Source organism: Tachypleus tridentatus, chromosome 4 (assembly GCF_004210375.1).
Source record: "Tachypleus tridentatus isolate NWPU-2018 chromosome 4, ASM421037v1, whole genome shotgun sequence".
NCBI classification, from domain to species: Eukaryota; Metazoa; Arthropoda; class Merostomata; order Xiphosura; family Limulidae; genus Tachypleus; species Tachypleus tridentatus.
In genome coordinates this window covers 102615401-102632439 of record NC_134828.1, presented here as the reverse complement: position 1 = coordinate 102632439, position 17039 = coordinate 102615401, and the positions used below count along the sequence as shown (strand labels likewise).

Here is a 17039-nt window from a genome sequence, read left to right as displayed (position 1 = left end):
AATAATCCTGGACAGCAAATTTCTATTTCAGTAGCCTCTATTTTCATCATGACTCCGGTCCAGCACGACCAGGTGGTTAAGGCACTCGAGTCGTAATGCGAGGGTCACGAGTTCGCATCCCCGTTGCGCCAAACATCCTCCCCCTTTCAGCCGTGTGGGCGTTATAATGTTACGGTCAATCCCACTATTCGTGGGTAAAAGAGTAGCTCAAGAGTTGACGGTGGGTGATGATGACTAGCTGTCTTCCCTCTAGTCTTACACTGCAAAATTAGGAACGGCTACCGCTGATAACCCTCGTGCAGATTTGCGCGAAATTTGAAAACAAATCAAACTTCATGATTCCACCGACGTATTTTTGTTACGACTTTTTTCATTCAAGCCAGGTAAAAGTTAACAACAACATAGATTTTATTTGTTCTAAAGTGTTAATTTTTTAATATTTTTCGAGACGATTTATTAAAGCAATCAACGCAAATCATTTCGTCCGGTACGCTCCGTTATAGGAGACAATACAGAGCTACTGAATTATTTATTATACGTTAATCCAACAAGAATAAAACGGTTGTTTCAAGTGTAATTTAGTCGATGACATTAAAAACAAAAAAAGCCTCAGTTCAGTTTTGTCTAAAACAATAAGCGGTCACGCCGAAGTAGTCAGTGTGGTTATATAATAAGAAAGGGGAAACTTATCTCTTCTATGAGACGAGTGAAACCATCCCTCAATCCGAGTGCGGGTGTCAGTAAACAACAACAACAAAAAACAAACACATATATTCTATGTACATTCGGATTCTCTACACCCAGTCTTTAATATTCCGACTATTACCCACATCACTTTTAACACAGACATATAAAGCTTGTTGCTGGTTTAGGATTTTTAATGAACGTACTTTTGTTTGTTAGTCTGTATTATTTCTGATTTTTCTTGTTATATTATAATAATTATTCTGCATTTTTAACTTACTATAAGTATTTCCGACCAACGTAAAGTCTCCCGTGTTGACCGAACTTGTGGTTTTATCAGGAATCACTTGAAATAAAAGTTGTATATAATGGTTATATGTAAGTGAAGATTGCAGGGTTTGGGTAGTTTGGTATTCTGATATTTTACTAGTGTAACCTTCATGCTATTTACATTTCAAGTCCTTGTGCTGAAAAATGAATATACATTTATTTGAGAAAGTGTTTATTATAAAGACCTAATTATAAGTGATCAATTTAAGTCTATTCTTCACCAAAACCTAATATACCAAATTGTTTATAAACGTATTAATGACGTCATGAACTATTTAAAACCTCGAAGATTCTCCCTGTATCTTGTGCCAAATTAACTTGTCAAAAGGTCGCTGACATTATACACAAACTGTCTGGTTGTTGCGTTTTAAACTGATTTGATGTTCAGAAAGTTCCTCGTGCCACTTTCTTTAAACCCACCAACAGTTAATCTATTTTGAAATACTTGGTGTAAATGTGTGAATTTGTTGACAGTTCGCCCACTCTAGCGAATATTTCTGCCAATACAATCGACTATAGTAATTTCAAATACATAACCGTTTCCAGCTCGCCTAGTTTGGTGTAGCCTTACTGACGCCTTATTAGTGCATCAAACGTTGCGGACAACGTTCTTTCGTCCTTGCCTCAAATGGGTAGAGATCCCAGTAGGCTTACAGGGTCAGAAACATACAGCTTTTTTTTGTTGTTGTTTGAAGGCTGAGGCCCTCACACCAGTACAATTCGAAAAGGCCACCGCACAGAAATATGATAGTTGCCTTACGCTAATACATTTTTCATCTCCAGCACATACAATTAAAAACTATTAATTAATATCTCAAGATTTTGCACGTACCGCGTACTACAGCCGACAGAAAGCAACGTATCATCCACACGCATTGCGCTTGAATCTCAGCATTCGCTCACTTGTTCTGTCACTGCACGTGACCACCAGGTAGCAGGGTACGCGCAATGACAGCAGGTGATTGGCCAACTAAGCGGGAGGTGGACCTTTTGCGTAGACATAAAACTTGATTCGTAAGAGGCAGTTGTAAGAGATTATTTGAGTGGGGTTCGCGTGGAAAGTAGTGTTACGTTTAGTTGAGGTGGGGATGGTAAAATCAGATTTACGCTAGAGGATATTTAAGGCGGTTTACTATATCGGTTAGGTTTCGAGAAATATAGGGACTTTCAAAAATATTTTAAAATTTCTAGTTCATGCTGTGTTGAAAAACCGAAACTAACAGCAAGTAGTAACCTACCTTCACTTGGGACAGGTATGTAATAGTAGATGAGAGTATAGGTTTACGTAAATGAATGAAACACTCTGGATCGGATAATATGATGAATATTTACAACTTCCAATTATGATAAGGGAAGATTTAAAGCGTCCCACTCTCTAGCTGTCGATGCGCATGGTGATGTAACTGGTCTACGTTTGGGAAACCCAGCAACTAATAGGCTTGTATGTATTCCTGCTTGCATTGAAATTTTAACGATGTGTTAATTGTTGCATTTTCTTACGTACTCTGGAAATAAAGCGAAACATACTGCATAATAACTTGGATTTCTAGGCGTTAACGTTTAGAAAAGTGTAATATTTTTGTGTTAACTTAATTGCAAGGAGACAAAGGCAATAACTGAAAATTTGAAACATTTCGCTTTCGAGTAACTATTGATGTATATTTGACACGTGCAAGTCTTCGTGTAGAATGACAGAACTGAGAATAATGGTTGGAATGCTCATGGTTTCTGTTCTAACAATGTCCCACTTTGCCTGTGGCTTTCAGCCTTATGGTTATCAACCCAGTTACCGCAAAGACAAGTCCGACAACAATGTTACCTCAGACACCGAGCCTCAACGTTGGAGCGACGAAACCTTCAACGCTATTATGTCGGATTTAAAATCTGGTGAGTTCCACATTGGCCTACTGATGCCTTTCAGTTAATGCCTGATCAGCTGACTGACTCTCGTTACGATTAGCCATCATTCCTTTAACTTATAACGACAGACTTCGTATGTTTCTAATATTAATAAAAATGATTAAACCTTTTAAAAACGCTATATTTGTTAGGAGAGTTGCTCTAGTATATATTTTAAAGTTTAGCTTAAAACATAAGTGATTGTAGTCAACTAGAACATGGAATTGATGTGAATTTGAACGTATAAGTTCCGAAGCAAGTTCCGGGTAAAGTTGCATATAATGTGAATAGACTATACTGCTCTGTATCCCTGTAGAAGTAAATCAGTATCGGATGGAAGGCCCTCTAGTTTGTTTCATGTACACTATTGTTTTTAAGTAACAAATAGATGTATTGCAAATTGACTAATTTGTATGCTCAAACTGAAATTTTGACTAATGGATGTTGTGTGTGTTTTTATATATTGATAAACCCGTAATTCTTCACCATGAAAATTGAAATGGATCAGATTCGATTACGTATTGTTTATTTCTTTTAGTTAACCTCGGGTTATTTATTTAACCTGCTTGTGTATAATTGTATATTATCGTTATACGCACTTTTCACTGTTTTATTTAAAAGATCATCTTCAGTTTACGTTATCCATTTTTCCCTCTTGGGGGACTTACTGTTTCGAGTATTTATGATGACAATTTGAGAAATGTTTTCTTCCTAACTTTTAAAAGATTTATTCAATAGCGTCAAAAAGCTATTTAATGTCTTCGAATTTATTTTTTGTGTGTATTTTCGTATATTAATTATTATGAAAGAGTGCTCTGTACTTCATTCAGCAACATCACGTGAATATGATAATTATAAAACACTAGACAGAGTTTTCACCAGATTCGCTCTAATTGGGTAGTGTCTCCTGACGGGACAAAGGGACTTTCATTGAATATCGTCTTGTATTACAATCGCTAAATCTACTTTACTGTGCATGTAATTTTAATGGTTTGTTTCTTTAAAGGCCAAATGTACTTGCGCACGTTTAAGAGAAACAAGTTTGTAGTCCAAGGTTAACCTTTACTTGGCCTAAAATTCTGTTAACTGTTGTTATTATAGTAACAACAAATAAATAAACACGCCTCTCGTGTCTTCGTACTAAACTTAATAACTTATTCAATACAAGTATTTTCGTATATTGTTTGCGTCGAGCAGTTGGTTAATGGAAGCATGAGACTGAGAACGTGTGTAACACAGATTGAGAAGATAATCTATCGAAACACCTAAAACTGTCCACTAACTAGCTCGGTTCAAGAGTTAGCCTTGGAGTTTCGTAGCTATTTATGGAAGTACCATGCGACGTGAGAAGAATTTCGAACTCCCATAAAGTGGTTGTCAAACCCTGTCGGTAGTTTACAAATTAGCTACCACGAAGGCATGATCGAATTGTTGGACGTCCGGATCTCTCTGTGATTTATGATCGCTTGAGGGTGTGGCGTGACTGCTTTGTGTTTTACAGACCTTGGTCTAGCGCTCTTCTATTTATTTTTGTCTTTTTTTTTAATCGAAAGATGTCGCGAAATGTTATTAAACAATAGAAAACTTTCCTATTGTTCCTTTATCATTGGTGGCACTTCACAATGAGTAAGAACAAAGTATTATTTACTGATAAACCTTTCACGTTGACTTCAACTCACTGAACACTTGTGGAAGAAGATTCAGTTTTTCTCTGTTGTAACCAACTTTCCGGTTGTTGAAACTACTGCAGCATTATGGAACGTATTTCTAAGAACCCACTGAGTGAAAGCAAAGATTGTTATAATATGCCAGTTACACTACATGCATGATCCAATGCCGGTGAGGTCTTTCTTAAAATTCAGAGCTCGTCAAATCGGTAAGAAACCGTCTGAGAGAACTTTTCAGGGTGTGAATAAAGGTAAACAAGTGCATCGTTATTTTTGTCAATCTTATTTCAGTCTCTTTACAAATCAAACTTAGAACTAACAATAACAATTTTATTTTATACCCAGCTCTGCTTCACCAAAGTTGTCAAAAGTGAATATAAAAACAATTAGGTTACAGGCATTCTTCACATGCACTGTGCATGTTAAACCATCTAGTATCAAGGAAGACTATCTGTGGACGCATCTCCTCTTAAACGAGTCGACCAATCCAAACCAGACGTAGCATGCTAATATAGTAGTCCAAAAGCACATCAAATTCGTATTACACGTTCCCATAATTCTGAAATTTTTTTTTATAGAATAAGCCCTATATATATCGTTACTGCCAGAAGCTTTCGTAAGTAACCGTGTTCGAACAAAGCTTTCACGAAAACAAAAATTTTACAAGTCGAAGTTTGTGAATAAAAATTTTGGCATGTTTCTCATAATCACAAAAAATGTACAGTAATAAACTATCCAAGTTCAATACGGAGAATAAATGTGTTTTAAGTTTTCAACTCTTTCCTTATTCATACAATATAACTTTAGGTTATACTTTGGTTAGAATGAATTAGAGAAGTATTTCATTATTAAAATGTTTGTGATATTTTTTGCTTATTGATGTAGAATGTAGCTTTACGTAGAAGAAAATCCAAGATTATTATTATTATTAAATTTTGTACATTAACTGCACCGAATTCAGACAGTAGAAATCTTGACCACGTCTCTACCGTGAAATTGGCTACTTTTAAACAAGAACTGACACAACTGCTTTGCCATTTGTGCCAAGTTTCTCCGCTTCCACACCATCCGTTCCATTTCCCCTGTATTGTAAGAGTTTTGTTTGTGTTGAGAGAGAGAGAGAGAGAATAACAACTACTGACAGTTCTAGCAGAGGTTTGCTCATTTTCAGCCAATTTGTGTTTCCCGCGATTTCAAGATAAAGATGACTGAAGAATGCAGTTTCTTTTAAAATATACCCTCAAAACTTTTAAAGTAATACCTTTAAAATACATGCTCTAAAAGAGCTTCAGAAAGAAAGCTCATTTGTAGACTTTCATGGAATCTGTCGGGTTTTCACCAAAGGGTAGACCAAGTACAATTTTCGCTAAAGAAAATTAAATTGTACATTTATTTTAATTTTATTCTAACATTGTTTGTATATTTTACTTGTTTGTCTATTTTATTTGAATTAATTTTAATACGATTCACAACTCGCAAGAATTAGCGAGTCAGCAAGTTTGTCTTGTACCTACAGGGGGTCATGTAATAACCACAGCGTTAACGGGAGGAAATTACGTAATACCCGAGTTCATGTTTATTCCTTTTTGAACGACCTAAAACACGTATTCTGAAGACAACTGGTACGGGCATTAAACACTAATTAAAATAAAGTACAGAACAACGTTTCTACCTTCTTAACCTAACCTGTAGATGACCTCAGAAGGTCGCAACGTTGTCCTGTATTTTAAAGTTTTAATACCCATATCAGTCGTCTTTAGAATACATTTTTGCTGCTCGTGGGTTTCTCGTCATCATGAATTATCTAAAACATGACTTGTGTAAATTTTCGTGAAGTTTTGATATATTTGGGGGAGAAAAATGGTCACATGCTTAGATAATGAAATAAATATCCAGTTCGGGTAACAAATTGTTTTTGAGGCTAATAATGTGACATAGTTTCATTGTGGTTAAGCTAGTAACTGATTTCGTAATTCAGAATTTTTACAGATGCACGTGAAATTTACTGTTTTCCTTTTTAATAGGCAAAAAAAAAAAAAAAAGCAAATGTGTGGACCAGATTTATTAACCTTTGTATGTGCTGGAACCGCTAAATTTTGTTACACCCTCTGTGCTGTATACATTACACTTACTACACACGACTGTGTGAGTTTGTAACTAGCAACAAGAATAGAATCGTGGAATTTCTGTTTAAGAATGCTGTGTCGAATAATAATTAAAAAAAAAATCTAGAACGTTTAGTCTCCGTCTTTGTGGAAAGTCCGGACTTATCGAATGTAGTTTAAGGTTTAACCTTCTGTAAACTTTTACAGAAACCATTAATTGCATATTATTGTTGTAGTGCCCTTGGTATGCATACAAACAAACACCCACGTATGATCAGATAACTTGGAACAGGGAGGAGCAGGGAATACATTGAGGAGGACAGGAAAGTGAGGGAAGACACTACATTAAAGAAGAGTGTTTAGCACTACACGTTAAGTGTTCCCACGGCCGGAATTTTTATGGTCTATAGTCCGAAATTGTAAAATTTGACGAGAAAAATATACTTCGCTAGCGACCACACAACCAATCACATCACGTGATCGACAGTCGGAAAACCAGTTCCTGCTTTGTGTTTGTTATCGCGAGACAAGTTTAATGGCTTTTTGAAACGGTTCAAAGTTTGACAAAGTAATTAACTTTTTATATGAGCAGGGATTTATTGATGTAACTGGTTTATTTGATCCACTATTCCTACATATTTTTCAACTCTTGATATAAGAAGTATGTGTTGTGCCATTACATTTTGTCACCGCTATATGGACACTAATGACTAAGAGTAGAAGTGTATTCATTACACAAGCTTCAAAGAAGTCGTGTGTAGTTTGATCTTACACAGCTCGTTGTCTGAAACTTCGGCGTTTTCTACATGTCGCTGAAATGTAGCAAATATTACGGTAATATTAGTTTTGTAATCATATAAGAGAGGGAGAATTGGAGAGGGTAATAACAGCGAGAGATGACTTCCTTGGAGTTATCAGGTGGAGGTAAATTATCCGGGAAAGAAACCTGTAATTATTCCTTTCTTGAATTTTTATGAGTAAATTGTCAGAAGAAAAAGTCGTATTTCTCACAAACGAAACAAAACACACGTTACACGAAGTGCATGTTCTTGCAATTCTACTGAAAGCGTGTTGCGTTATAATGATACGGTCAATCCCACTATTCGTTGGTAAAAGAGTAGCCCAAGAGTTGGCGGTAGGTGATGATGACTAGTCTTACACTGCTAAATTAGAGACGGCTAGCGCAGATAGCCCTTGAGTAGCTTTGCGCGAATTTAAAAAAAAAACTAAACAAAACTAGAGATGTGACGAGTCAGAGATCAAATACGTGTTCGTTATTAATCTTCGTTCGAAAGATTGCGTCAGAGGATTGTGACCAAGTTTTGGTCATTTGAATAATTCATTATTTATTGAAGTGGAACTAGGAAAGTGAGGAGGGAACGTTTTAGTTAAACCTAATCTTTCCAACAGACTTCCCCTACTCATCTTTTCCTTTTCCGGTCCTTTTCCTTCTCTTTTTCCATAAAAGGGAGAAGTGGAGGACTAGGAAGATAAAGGATGGGCAGGGCTGTATTTGTCTATTCCATAGACAAAATGTACACATTAGCTCAAGGTTGGTGCTGTGTATCTTCACAGTAGGGTAGGACTTTTATGCTCGTGTTTGCCCCCAGGGCAGAGGAAGTAGGAGTGGAACTGAGAGGTTGAACACAGAAACAGCTAGTCCAAACGAACGTTTCAAACTGCTGTACAAGTTCGTTTGACAAGTTCAAGGTTGCAGTAGCTCGATGGGAAATAAATCTATGTAATTTGTCAACACTTTCTTGTAATCAGTGAAAAACCGCACTCATTTTAGTACACGGGGATTTTTAGTAAAACAGTATTACAATGACTAAGTGGAACAGAAGGACATTTTTTTTTCTGCTCAAAGCCCACGAGTTTAATACATCTTAATCAAATCAGTTGTATCGCACGTGTATGGAAATATTACCGCTAATTCCGTCTACCCACAGCCCCTCAACAGCATGTCTGTGGACTTACAACGCTAGGAACCGGGTTTCGATACCCATGATGGGCAGAGCACAAATAGAAAATTGTGTAGCTTTGTGCTTAACTTCAAACACAAAAACAAAAGTCGCAAAAGTTTTGATTAATTATACATTATTTGAATTTGTTTTGGAATATTGTTTTAAGTTTTTTTGTTGTTTCTAAATTAATATTTAAACTTATGTATTGCGAGCTTGAACTACGATCTAATAACCCAAACATTATTTAACGTGCTCAAATATTATTACAGTTGTACTGTAATAGTTTTTGGTAAACTTCCAGAATGCATTTTACTGTACTGAAAAGCTTTGCAACAAAATTACTAATCAGTTGTATTAACTGAAAAATTCTGTAACCTGTGAGGAAATTGAAGAATATTTTCTTATTAAATTTCTGTGGTATTTAGATAACGTAAGCTGTAAGTTGCATGCCCAGAATTAAATTGAGAGTAGGCCCAGCATGGCCAGGTGGGTTAAGGCGTTCGACTCGTAATCTGAGAGTTGCTGGTTCGAATCCCGGTCGCACCACACATGCCCGCCCTTTCAGCCGTGGGGGCGTTATAATGTGACGGTCAATCCCACTATTCGTTGCTAAAAGAGTAGTTCAAGAGTTGGCGGTGGGTGGTGATGACTAGCTGCCTTTTCTCTAGTCTTGAACTGCTAAATTAGGGACGGCTAGCGCAGATAGCCTTTGTGTAACTTTGTCCGAAATTCAAAAACAAACAAACAAAAAAACGATAATGTGAAGCTATATTTATTAAATGAAAAGTAAATTTTCCTTGAAATACGGTTGTTGTACGCCTGAGGGAGGAACTCACAGTTTGGAAAACTGTGTGTTATTACCTCCTACACGGAGGTTGTGTTTTCACTTTCACCCTTCCGTGTTTGCTAGCAAGATTTCTTTAAAACGGTTGAATTGATTTGAACGAAAATTGGTATAAGTTTGGACTGTGGACCAATTTGGAAATGGTTAAATTTTTGGAGGGTCCAGATAAGAGCAAGACCACAAAACAAAATCCCTCTCTCTTAACATGGGGCCAGGTGGTCGCAGGTTCAAATACCCGTTACATCAAACGTGCTCGACCTTTCAGCCGTGGGGGCGTTATAACCTTTACATCTCTTGCATGCGAAGGTTAAATGGTTTGATGGTTAATTTTCTTGTTTGTTTCTTTATCTTCTAGCGTGGATGTGAGACAAAAGTATCGTACTCATTTAATAGGGCCCGGGATGGCTAGATGGTTAAGGCACTCGACTCGTGATCCGTCCTTTCAGCCCTGGGGGCGTTATAATGTGGTGGTCAATCCGACCATACGTTGATAAATGAGTACCCCAAGAGTTGGCGGTGGATGGTGATGACCAGCCGCCTTCCCTCTAGTCTTACACTATTAAATTAGGGACGGCTAGCGCAGATAACCCTCGTGTAGCTTTGCGCGAAATTTAAAACAAACCAAACCACACTTAACATGGGAACAGATTTTTTCACACTGTTTATACAGTACACTTCAGTAACAAAAATTATCGAATGTTGATGAAACTTGGTGGACATAGAATATTATTCCACATTGACCTGTCGAAAAGGACCGTTCGAGTTGATAACGACGAAGATTACGGACACACTTTCGTATTTTTGAGTCAAATTTGATCAACGCTGCGTAGCTGATGTAAGTTCTCTGCTGAGTGCCCCTCTAGGTTATCTTTGCTTTTCCATTTATTACTCTCGCCCCCGATTATTTCAATCAGGTCTGTTTGTATTTCCTCACATGTATCTCGAAAACTAATCGACCGATGTAAACGAAAATTTTACACAAGATGGAAAATGAATACGAGACAGTCCTTCCCAAATTTGGTACGGATCCAAGTTCGGTTATGGATTACGAAAAAGTTTGAAGCATTTTATAATGGGGAGATAAGGCATATTTTGCGGTTTTGGGTTATCATCTCTGTAAGGTGTGATCGGATTTGTACCAAATTTTATGGGTACATTAACTTACATTTGAGACTTCTCATAATACTACAAAAATAATCCGGATCCTTCTGGATTTAAGAAGGATTTTCTGAGATTTCGAAGGTGAAATTTGACGTTATTCAATATACGTGCATGCAGTCTCGACGAAGGGTGACAGGACGAGGGTATGTAATATCTGTGATTGCTCTCCTTTTGTTTATCTTGTAATATTGAGGGGGAGTGACTAATCATGTTACACAGTGAAGAATATTCTGCAAAAGAAATAAACCGAAAGCAACAGGTATCCCTGCAAAGTAATGACCATGGATGTCGTCTTACCTTTAACATATATATTTATGATATTGTTGCAATATTATTTACTTTATTTGCTTGTTTTTTTTTAAATTCATCTGCTGAAAAATAAGTACAGGCTATTTAGCAATCACAATTTTTTTATTTCCTTCTTTAACATGTTTACAAGCTTCAACACTGTCGTAAATTATTGTAGGCCTACGTTACAAAGACTAGGAGTAACGTAAACCAAATCAACTCATTTCGAAAAAGTAACTGGAATGTCAACACGCTAACTGTTTTACTCTGCTATTTTTAAATAATTATCAGACTTGTACGTTAAATCTGGAAGCAACTTTTGCATAAAATAGTTTAAACAATTACACTACTGTTCACGCAGAATCAACAAATATCTGAATAAAAAAATCAACAAATCATCATTCTATATATATGCAAAAACGGCTCGTTTGGGTTGAGAAAATATTTTACATAGAAGACTGACAAACTACACTGACAAACACCACACCAACATTATTTATAAAATACAATGTGATAACTGCCACGACTTCTATATTTGAGAAATAAGTAGAAAAATGGAAACCAGATTCAAAGAACATAAAAAGTCACCTTCACACGTTTTCGAACACTGCGAGTCAAATAAACACAACATAAACCATAGAAAACACTCAAATACTAAATAAAGAAACAAACATAAACAAACGCAAAATTAAAGAAGCCTTACTTATACAACAACTTAAACCCAAAATAAACCAATATAAAGGAACGCCTTTATACCTATATTAATATAATAAAATAAATAAAATTATATTCAAACATCTAACACCGCCCTCTACATTCCGACACTAAGTTACACAACCCCTTTCAAACATGTGGTCAGCTTCCGGTCAGTTACCTCTTTTTTTGTGAACCTGACGATGACCGAAGAAGGTCGAAACGTTGTTCGCTCTTCTATGCAAAATATTTTCTCAACCCAAACGAGCCGTTTTTACATATAAATTTCTCTACAAGTGGGTTTTCTCGACATCAAATCATCATTCTATTTTAACTCTGCATGGGGGTTAGACTTAAATGAGCATAAATATGTATATTTTATTATAGTAAACTACTGTATTATTTATCTGTAGAGTAGTTGTTAATTAAGTTATATTATTTACTTAAACAATTGTATACAACAGCTAAATTACCCGTTCATTTCACATATATCCAGCAAATTACTTGAAAGTTATTTAAAAGACAACGAAATTACCTGTAGGAACATGTATTTAAATAATCCAATTTTCACAATATTTTAATTCTTCCCTAAATCTTTGATTTCCAAACAAAAAAACTGCACAATCCAGATTAAAGTTTCTTTACATACCACATTGGCTGTTGTTCTTTCTGACAACATAAACGGGTTTTGACGAGATCCAGCCCTTAAACATACTACATGGTACTAACCATGTGAACAACAAGACTGCTTTAGGAACAACACAGCAACCTTTAAACTTTTACATTGCATCTTATTAATTGACGTTGTAAAACAGATTAACTAGTAATTGGAGTTTTCTAATTCAAAGGAGTAATTTGGTAGCAAAGGAATTTTTGGAATAAAGACAACTTCACCGTTGGTATGACCAGTTGTCATTGTTGCTTCAACAGAATGTGGCAGTAAAATCTTAAAAATTAAATTTGCGCCATTACGTATCCTTGGAGGATAAAGATTTTTCAACAACTTTATTGTTGAACCTACCTTTAATTTCAGAATATGACCTAGCATCCCTGGTGGTTCAAGAGAAATAAGGAACTGTAACTGGAAACCTAACGTTTTATCTGTATGCGAATTTCTTTCTGGGAACTTTTTGCAGCAATTGATAACTTATGTCATGAACACCATTTTTTATCGAGGTGTAAGAATTGTTCTTTTAAACAACCATTAATATTTTTAACAAATATTTGGGAACACCTTTTCCCTAGCTCTTTTGTATGTTTAAGTCGCTACACTTGTCTGAAATAGTAATGGAGTTGTTTGATTAATCGGGAACATTCTAAAACTAACGTAAGAAGTTTCCGAATTAAACTGAATGCTTTTATATTGCTGAAGTTGTTAAAAACGGAGACTGTATAGATATAATGGTACTGTCTGTTGTTTGTCCGTGTAATTACATCTCAGGGTGTGGATGGATCTTCACCGAAATTTGTATGGAAGTTGAAGTTCGTTGGGTCCGTAGGGAGACGCATACAAATTTTCAATTTTATGTTTTTTACTATCATGTATGAGGGAAGTATCTTTACATGCCCTAAAGTTAACCTCTCGTTAATCATGAATTTCCGTCCAGGAACTGGTGTTCCAGCTAGTATACAAAATAAACCACAAATTAACATGCACGTTACGCCTTCAACATAAGCAATATTGTAGGCCTAACAACAATATTGTGATGCCTTTGTTGTTAACCGACAATGCACAGTGTTGAGTGTTATCAAAAAGAATTTGGCACGAAGACAAACTGAATCTAAAAACCAAAAGTGTGTTGTTGTTTTATGGGAATTTTGCCCCATTTGTTTTACATCCGGGGGGCCACGTGAGTCACTCACCCAAATTTTATAGTGATTGGTCAAATAGTGTGAGAGGAGTTAGTGGAGAGACAATCTCATTTGTATATATTTTATATTTCAGTCATTGGTTGTCGTATACGTACATGTATGTACTAATGAAATAACATATTAGCATGTTCCATTCTTCAGGGGTGATGTTTGTTTATTGTTGAAACTCGTCGCCAACAAGTCACACACGCCTTCTGTAAAAAAAAAAAATCCAATCTACAGCAGCTTTGAAGTTACAATTACAAAGTATCAACAGGAGCCATTGCATGCATCTATTTTGAGTCCAAAAAATGCTAATGTTTCATCAGAAGAGCGTAAACTAAAACAAAACTACTAGAAACTATGTTATAACTAATATATATTTGTTATACCACAAAACTAGAGCATTCCACTGAATACCCTTGAAACAGTAAGAAATATTAGTTAATGGACGTTAACATTACAATTATTTATGTAGCTTTTGTGTTACGAAGCGCAACCCTACACAATGGGTCATGTGTGCTATGCCCACCACGGGTATCGAGATCCGGTTTATAGCGTCATAAACACTTAAACTGTTTTCTTTTTTATTTAAACGCGAGACAGTGTGAGTTGTTTAATTATTTTTGATATTTTTATTATTCTGTAAACAGGACAAGTCTTAATATTTGAAGCTTCTACTGGAGTTAATGATTAGTAATTAAAGGCCTAGTTGTTAAGGCGCTTAATACGTAATCTGCGGGCCGTGAGTTCGAATCCCCGTCACATTAAACATGCTCGCACTTTCAGTCCTGGGGGCGCTTTAATTTAACGGTCAAACTCATTATTCGTTGTTAAAAGAGTAGTCCAGCAATCGGCAGCGGGTGGTAAGTAGCTACCTTCCTTATAGTATTTCACTGTTAATTTAGGGACAGCTAGCGAAGATAGTCCTTGTGTATCTTTGCGCGAAATTTTAAACAAAACTAAAACTAGTGGTAAAGGCGCTTTGTAATCAATGGGTCGCTGATTCAAAAGCAATTCTCAACATGCCTGCTTTCTCAGCTATGGAGCATTATAACATTACGGTCAATCCCACTATTCGTTGGTAACAGAACAGCCCAAACGTTGGCGGTGGGTGCTGCCTACAGGTTGCCTTCACTTAAGTAGCTTTGCGTGAAATTCAAAACAAAACAAACCAAAATCCATCTTTAAAAAACAACAACAAAAAAAAAACGCGTGTTGTTGTTAATTTTTGTTTGTTATGTTTATGGGAGAGCTAGCTATAAGGGCTGTCTTCGCTAGCCGTCCTTAATTTAGCTGTGTATGACTAAAGGGAAGACAACAAGTCATCTCCACCCACCCGTTAACCCTTGGGCTACTGTTTTAAAACGAATAGTGGGATTGACTGTAACATTATAACGCCTCCACGGCTGAAAGGGCGAGCATATTTGGTGCGACAGGGATTTGAACCCACGACCCTCGGCTTATGAGTCGAGTGCTTTAACCCTCTGGCTAAAAGACGGAAGTTAAGTATAAATTTTATCTTTAACTGTAGTCGAATAAATTACCTTGTTCCTTCCTTTAGTTTCTGAGCGGTGTTTTTTTTGTTTGTCTTAGTTGTCATGTTGTCGTTGTTATCAGCCCCAAGGGAACGTTACACTTTTAGTATAAGTAAACAATTTTGTTTACTTGGCATTTCCGTTAGATAGTATTCCCCTTTCATTTTGAGTCGGACTCGTCTGCCCATTCTTGTGATATTTGTGACATTAGTTACATCTATGAGGTCCCATTCTGAAAGTATTAATCTTAAATTAAAACGTCTTTAAGTGGATAAAATTTTAATTTAAAAAAAAAAAATATTATTTAACTGATTATGGAAGTGGTATTGATACAATGTTTTCAAAATTTCACATTAATCTATCATTACTTTGGGGTTAGCGTGTAACTATCACTGAACGTTTGTAGTTGTACTCGCAATCAAAGAAACGGACACAACCTGATTATCAGTCTGTTGTTGCCTTGGGAACTTGAGTTTCTACGAGTTATTAAGTATTTGTAGTCGTATTTCGCAAACATACAAGCGGGAAAATATTTCATTTTAACTGAGGTTTGTTGCGTGATTCAGTATATAGCATTTTTATAGTCTGTGTTACTGACTACGAAACGGTGTGATAGATCAAATAGCGATTACTAATTTAATAGGAGAGAAATAGTAGTTAAATATTATGTCTTATTTAAAGATCGAAAGTTATTTAATAAAATGATGGTCACTCAAAGATTATGAAGGTTGAATGTAATTTGAATTACTGTCATCGTGTTTAATGGGAAATAATGAGTTATGATATTCCGAAATCACTTTAGTTGTACACTGTGTGTGCGAGTGACAGTTGTCATATTTTGACCTTTGTCGTTACGTTTCTGACGCCATTGTTCAAAATTCCACGTCTCGCGTGACGTTACTAGTAAACTAGTTTCGCTGGATCCAAGCGCCATAAAAACGTTTTGTTTTTAACGTTACGGTTAATTTACGATAACAGTTTTATTTACAGGAATATCACAGTAAAACGTGGCGTGAAGTTTGGGGAACAGTTGTTTATTTAGAAACGTCGAAAAAGCTAAATGTTTCTGTCAGGTATTTTTTTTATTTTTTATTAATATTTATACCTTACGACATTAAATCATTTACTGCCATCTATAGTTACTGATCGTTTATTCCAACGAAAAATAACATGCAGCGATAACGTCACACATAACTTAAATGTGCATTACGTTCTTTCATTTAATTATTTTAAAAATACATACTGCATTGCTACTTTTGAAATGTTTTTTAGCTTAAGGAGAAAAGACTGAAACAGTATTATGTAAATAGTTACGTTTTCCCCTTCTTTAACTATAGTGTTTGTTGTTGACAAGTTGCTTTTAGCAAACGCCTTCCTGTAGTTGTGTTTGGGAATTTTCAGTTAAAGAAACAAACGAATGTATACACCATTAAACTTGTTCATAACTCTACGTTTAAAATATACGTTTACTTACGGAAGATAAGTTTACCACAATGGATATTCAAGATTTCTAATGCACAAATATGTGCTTTTAATTACACTTTATAATATGGAGATCAATTATAAGGGATCCCCAGTTCAATGTGAAATTTAAGTTATGGAAACTGGAACAAAGTTTTGTCTTGCAAGACTTAGAATGTGTGCGCAAAGCTCAACAAGGGTTATGCGCTCGTAACTAGCTGTTCGCGATTTTGAACTGAAACTAAAAGGTGGTTAGTCTACAGTGTTCACTACCCTTGGTCACTTATCTGTTTGGATTGTGTGGTTTGTTTGTCAACACCATGACTCAAAAACTGAGAAGAGCGTTATTTTGGTAGCGGGACAGATTTCGGATTTATAGGACGGACATTCTTAACTACTAGGGGCACCCGGCTTGTTCAATTAGTGTATTTATCATGACATTTACATTTTTAAATTGATCTCTACCTCTTGTTTTGCAACTGGTAATTATTTATTAACTCACCTGAAACTGTCTCTGATTAAATAAGTAGAAAATCTGGTGTGTTTTTTTGAGC

General features: G+C 35.9%; 1 protein-coding gene across 2 annotated transcripts in view; it reads left to right on the top strand.

Moving 5' to 3' along the window:
* Window positions 1-1893: 1893 nt before the first annotated feature.
* LOC143249800 (sclerostin domain-containing protein 1-like) overlaps window positions 1894-17039 on the top strand; it is a 48475-nt gene continuing 33329 nt past the window's right edge. The window contains exon 1 of one of the 2 annotated variants that reach the window (XM_076500236.1): window positions 1894-2901. In XM_076500236.1, coding sequence (XP_076356351.1) covers window positions 2703-2901 — 199 coding nt within the window. In that variant the 5' untranslated portion in view covers window positions 1894-2702. Of the gene's footprint in view, window positions 4832-17039 lie in introns of both variants that reach the window. The other variant, XM_076500237.1, reaches the window with a different exon arrangement.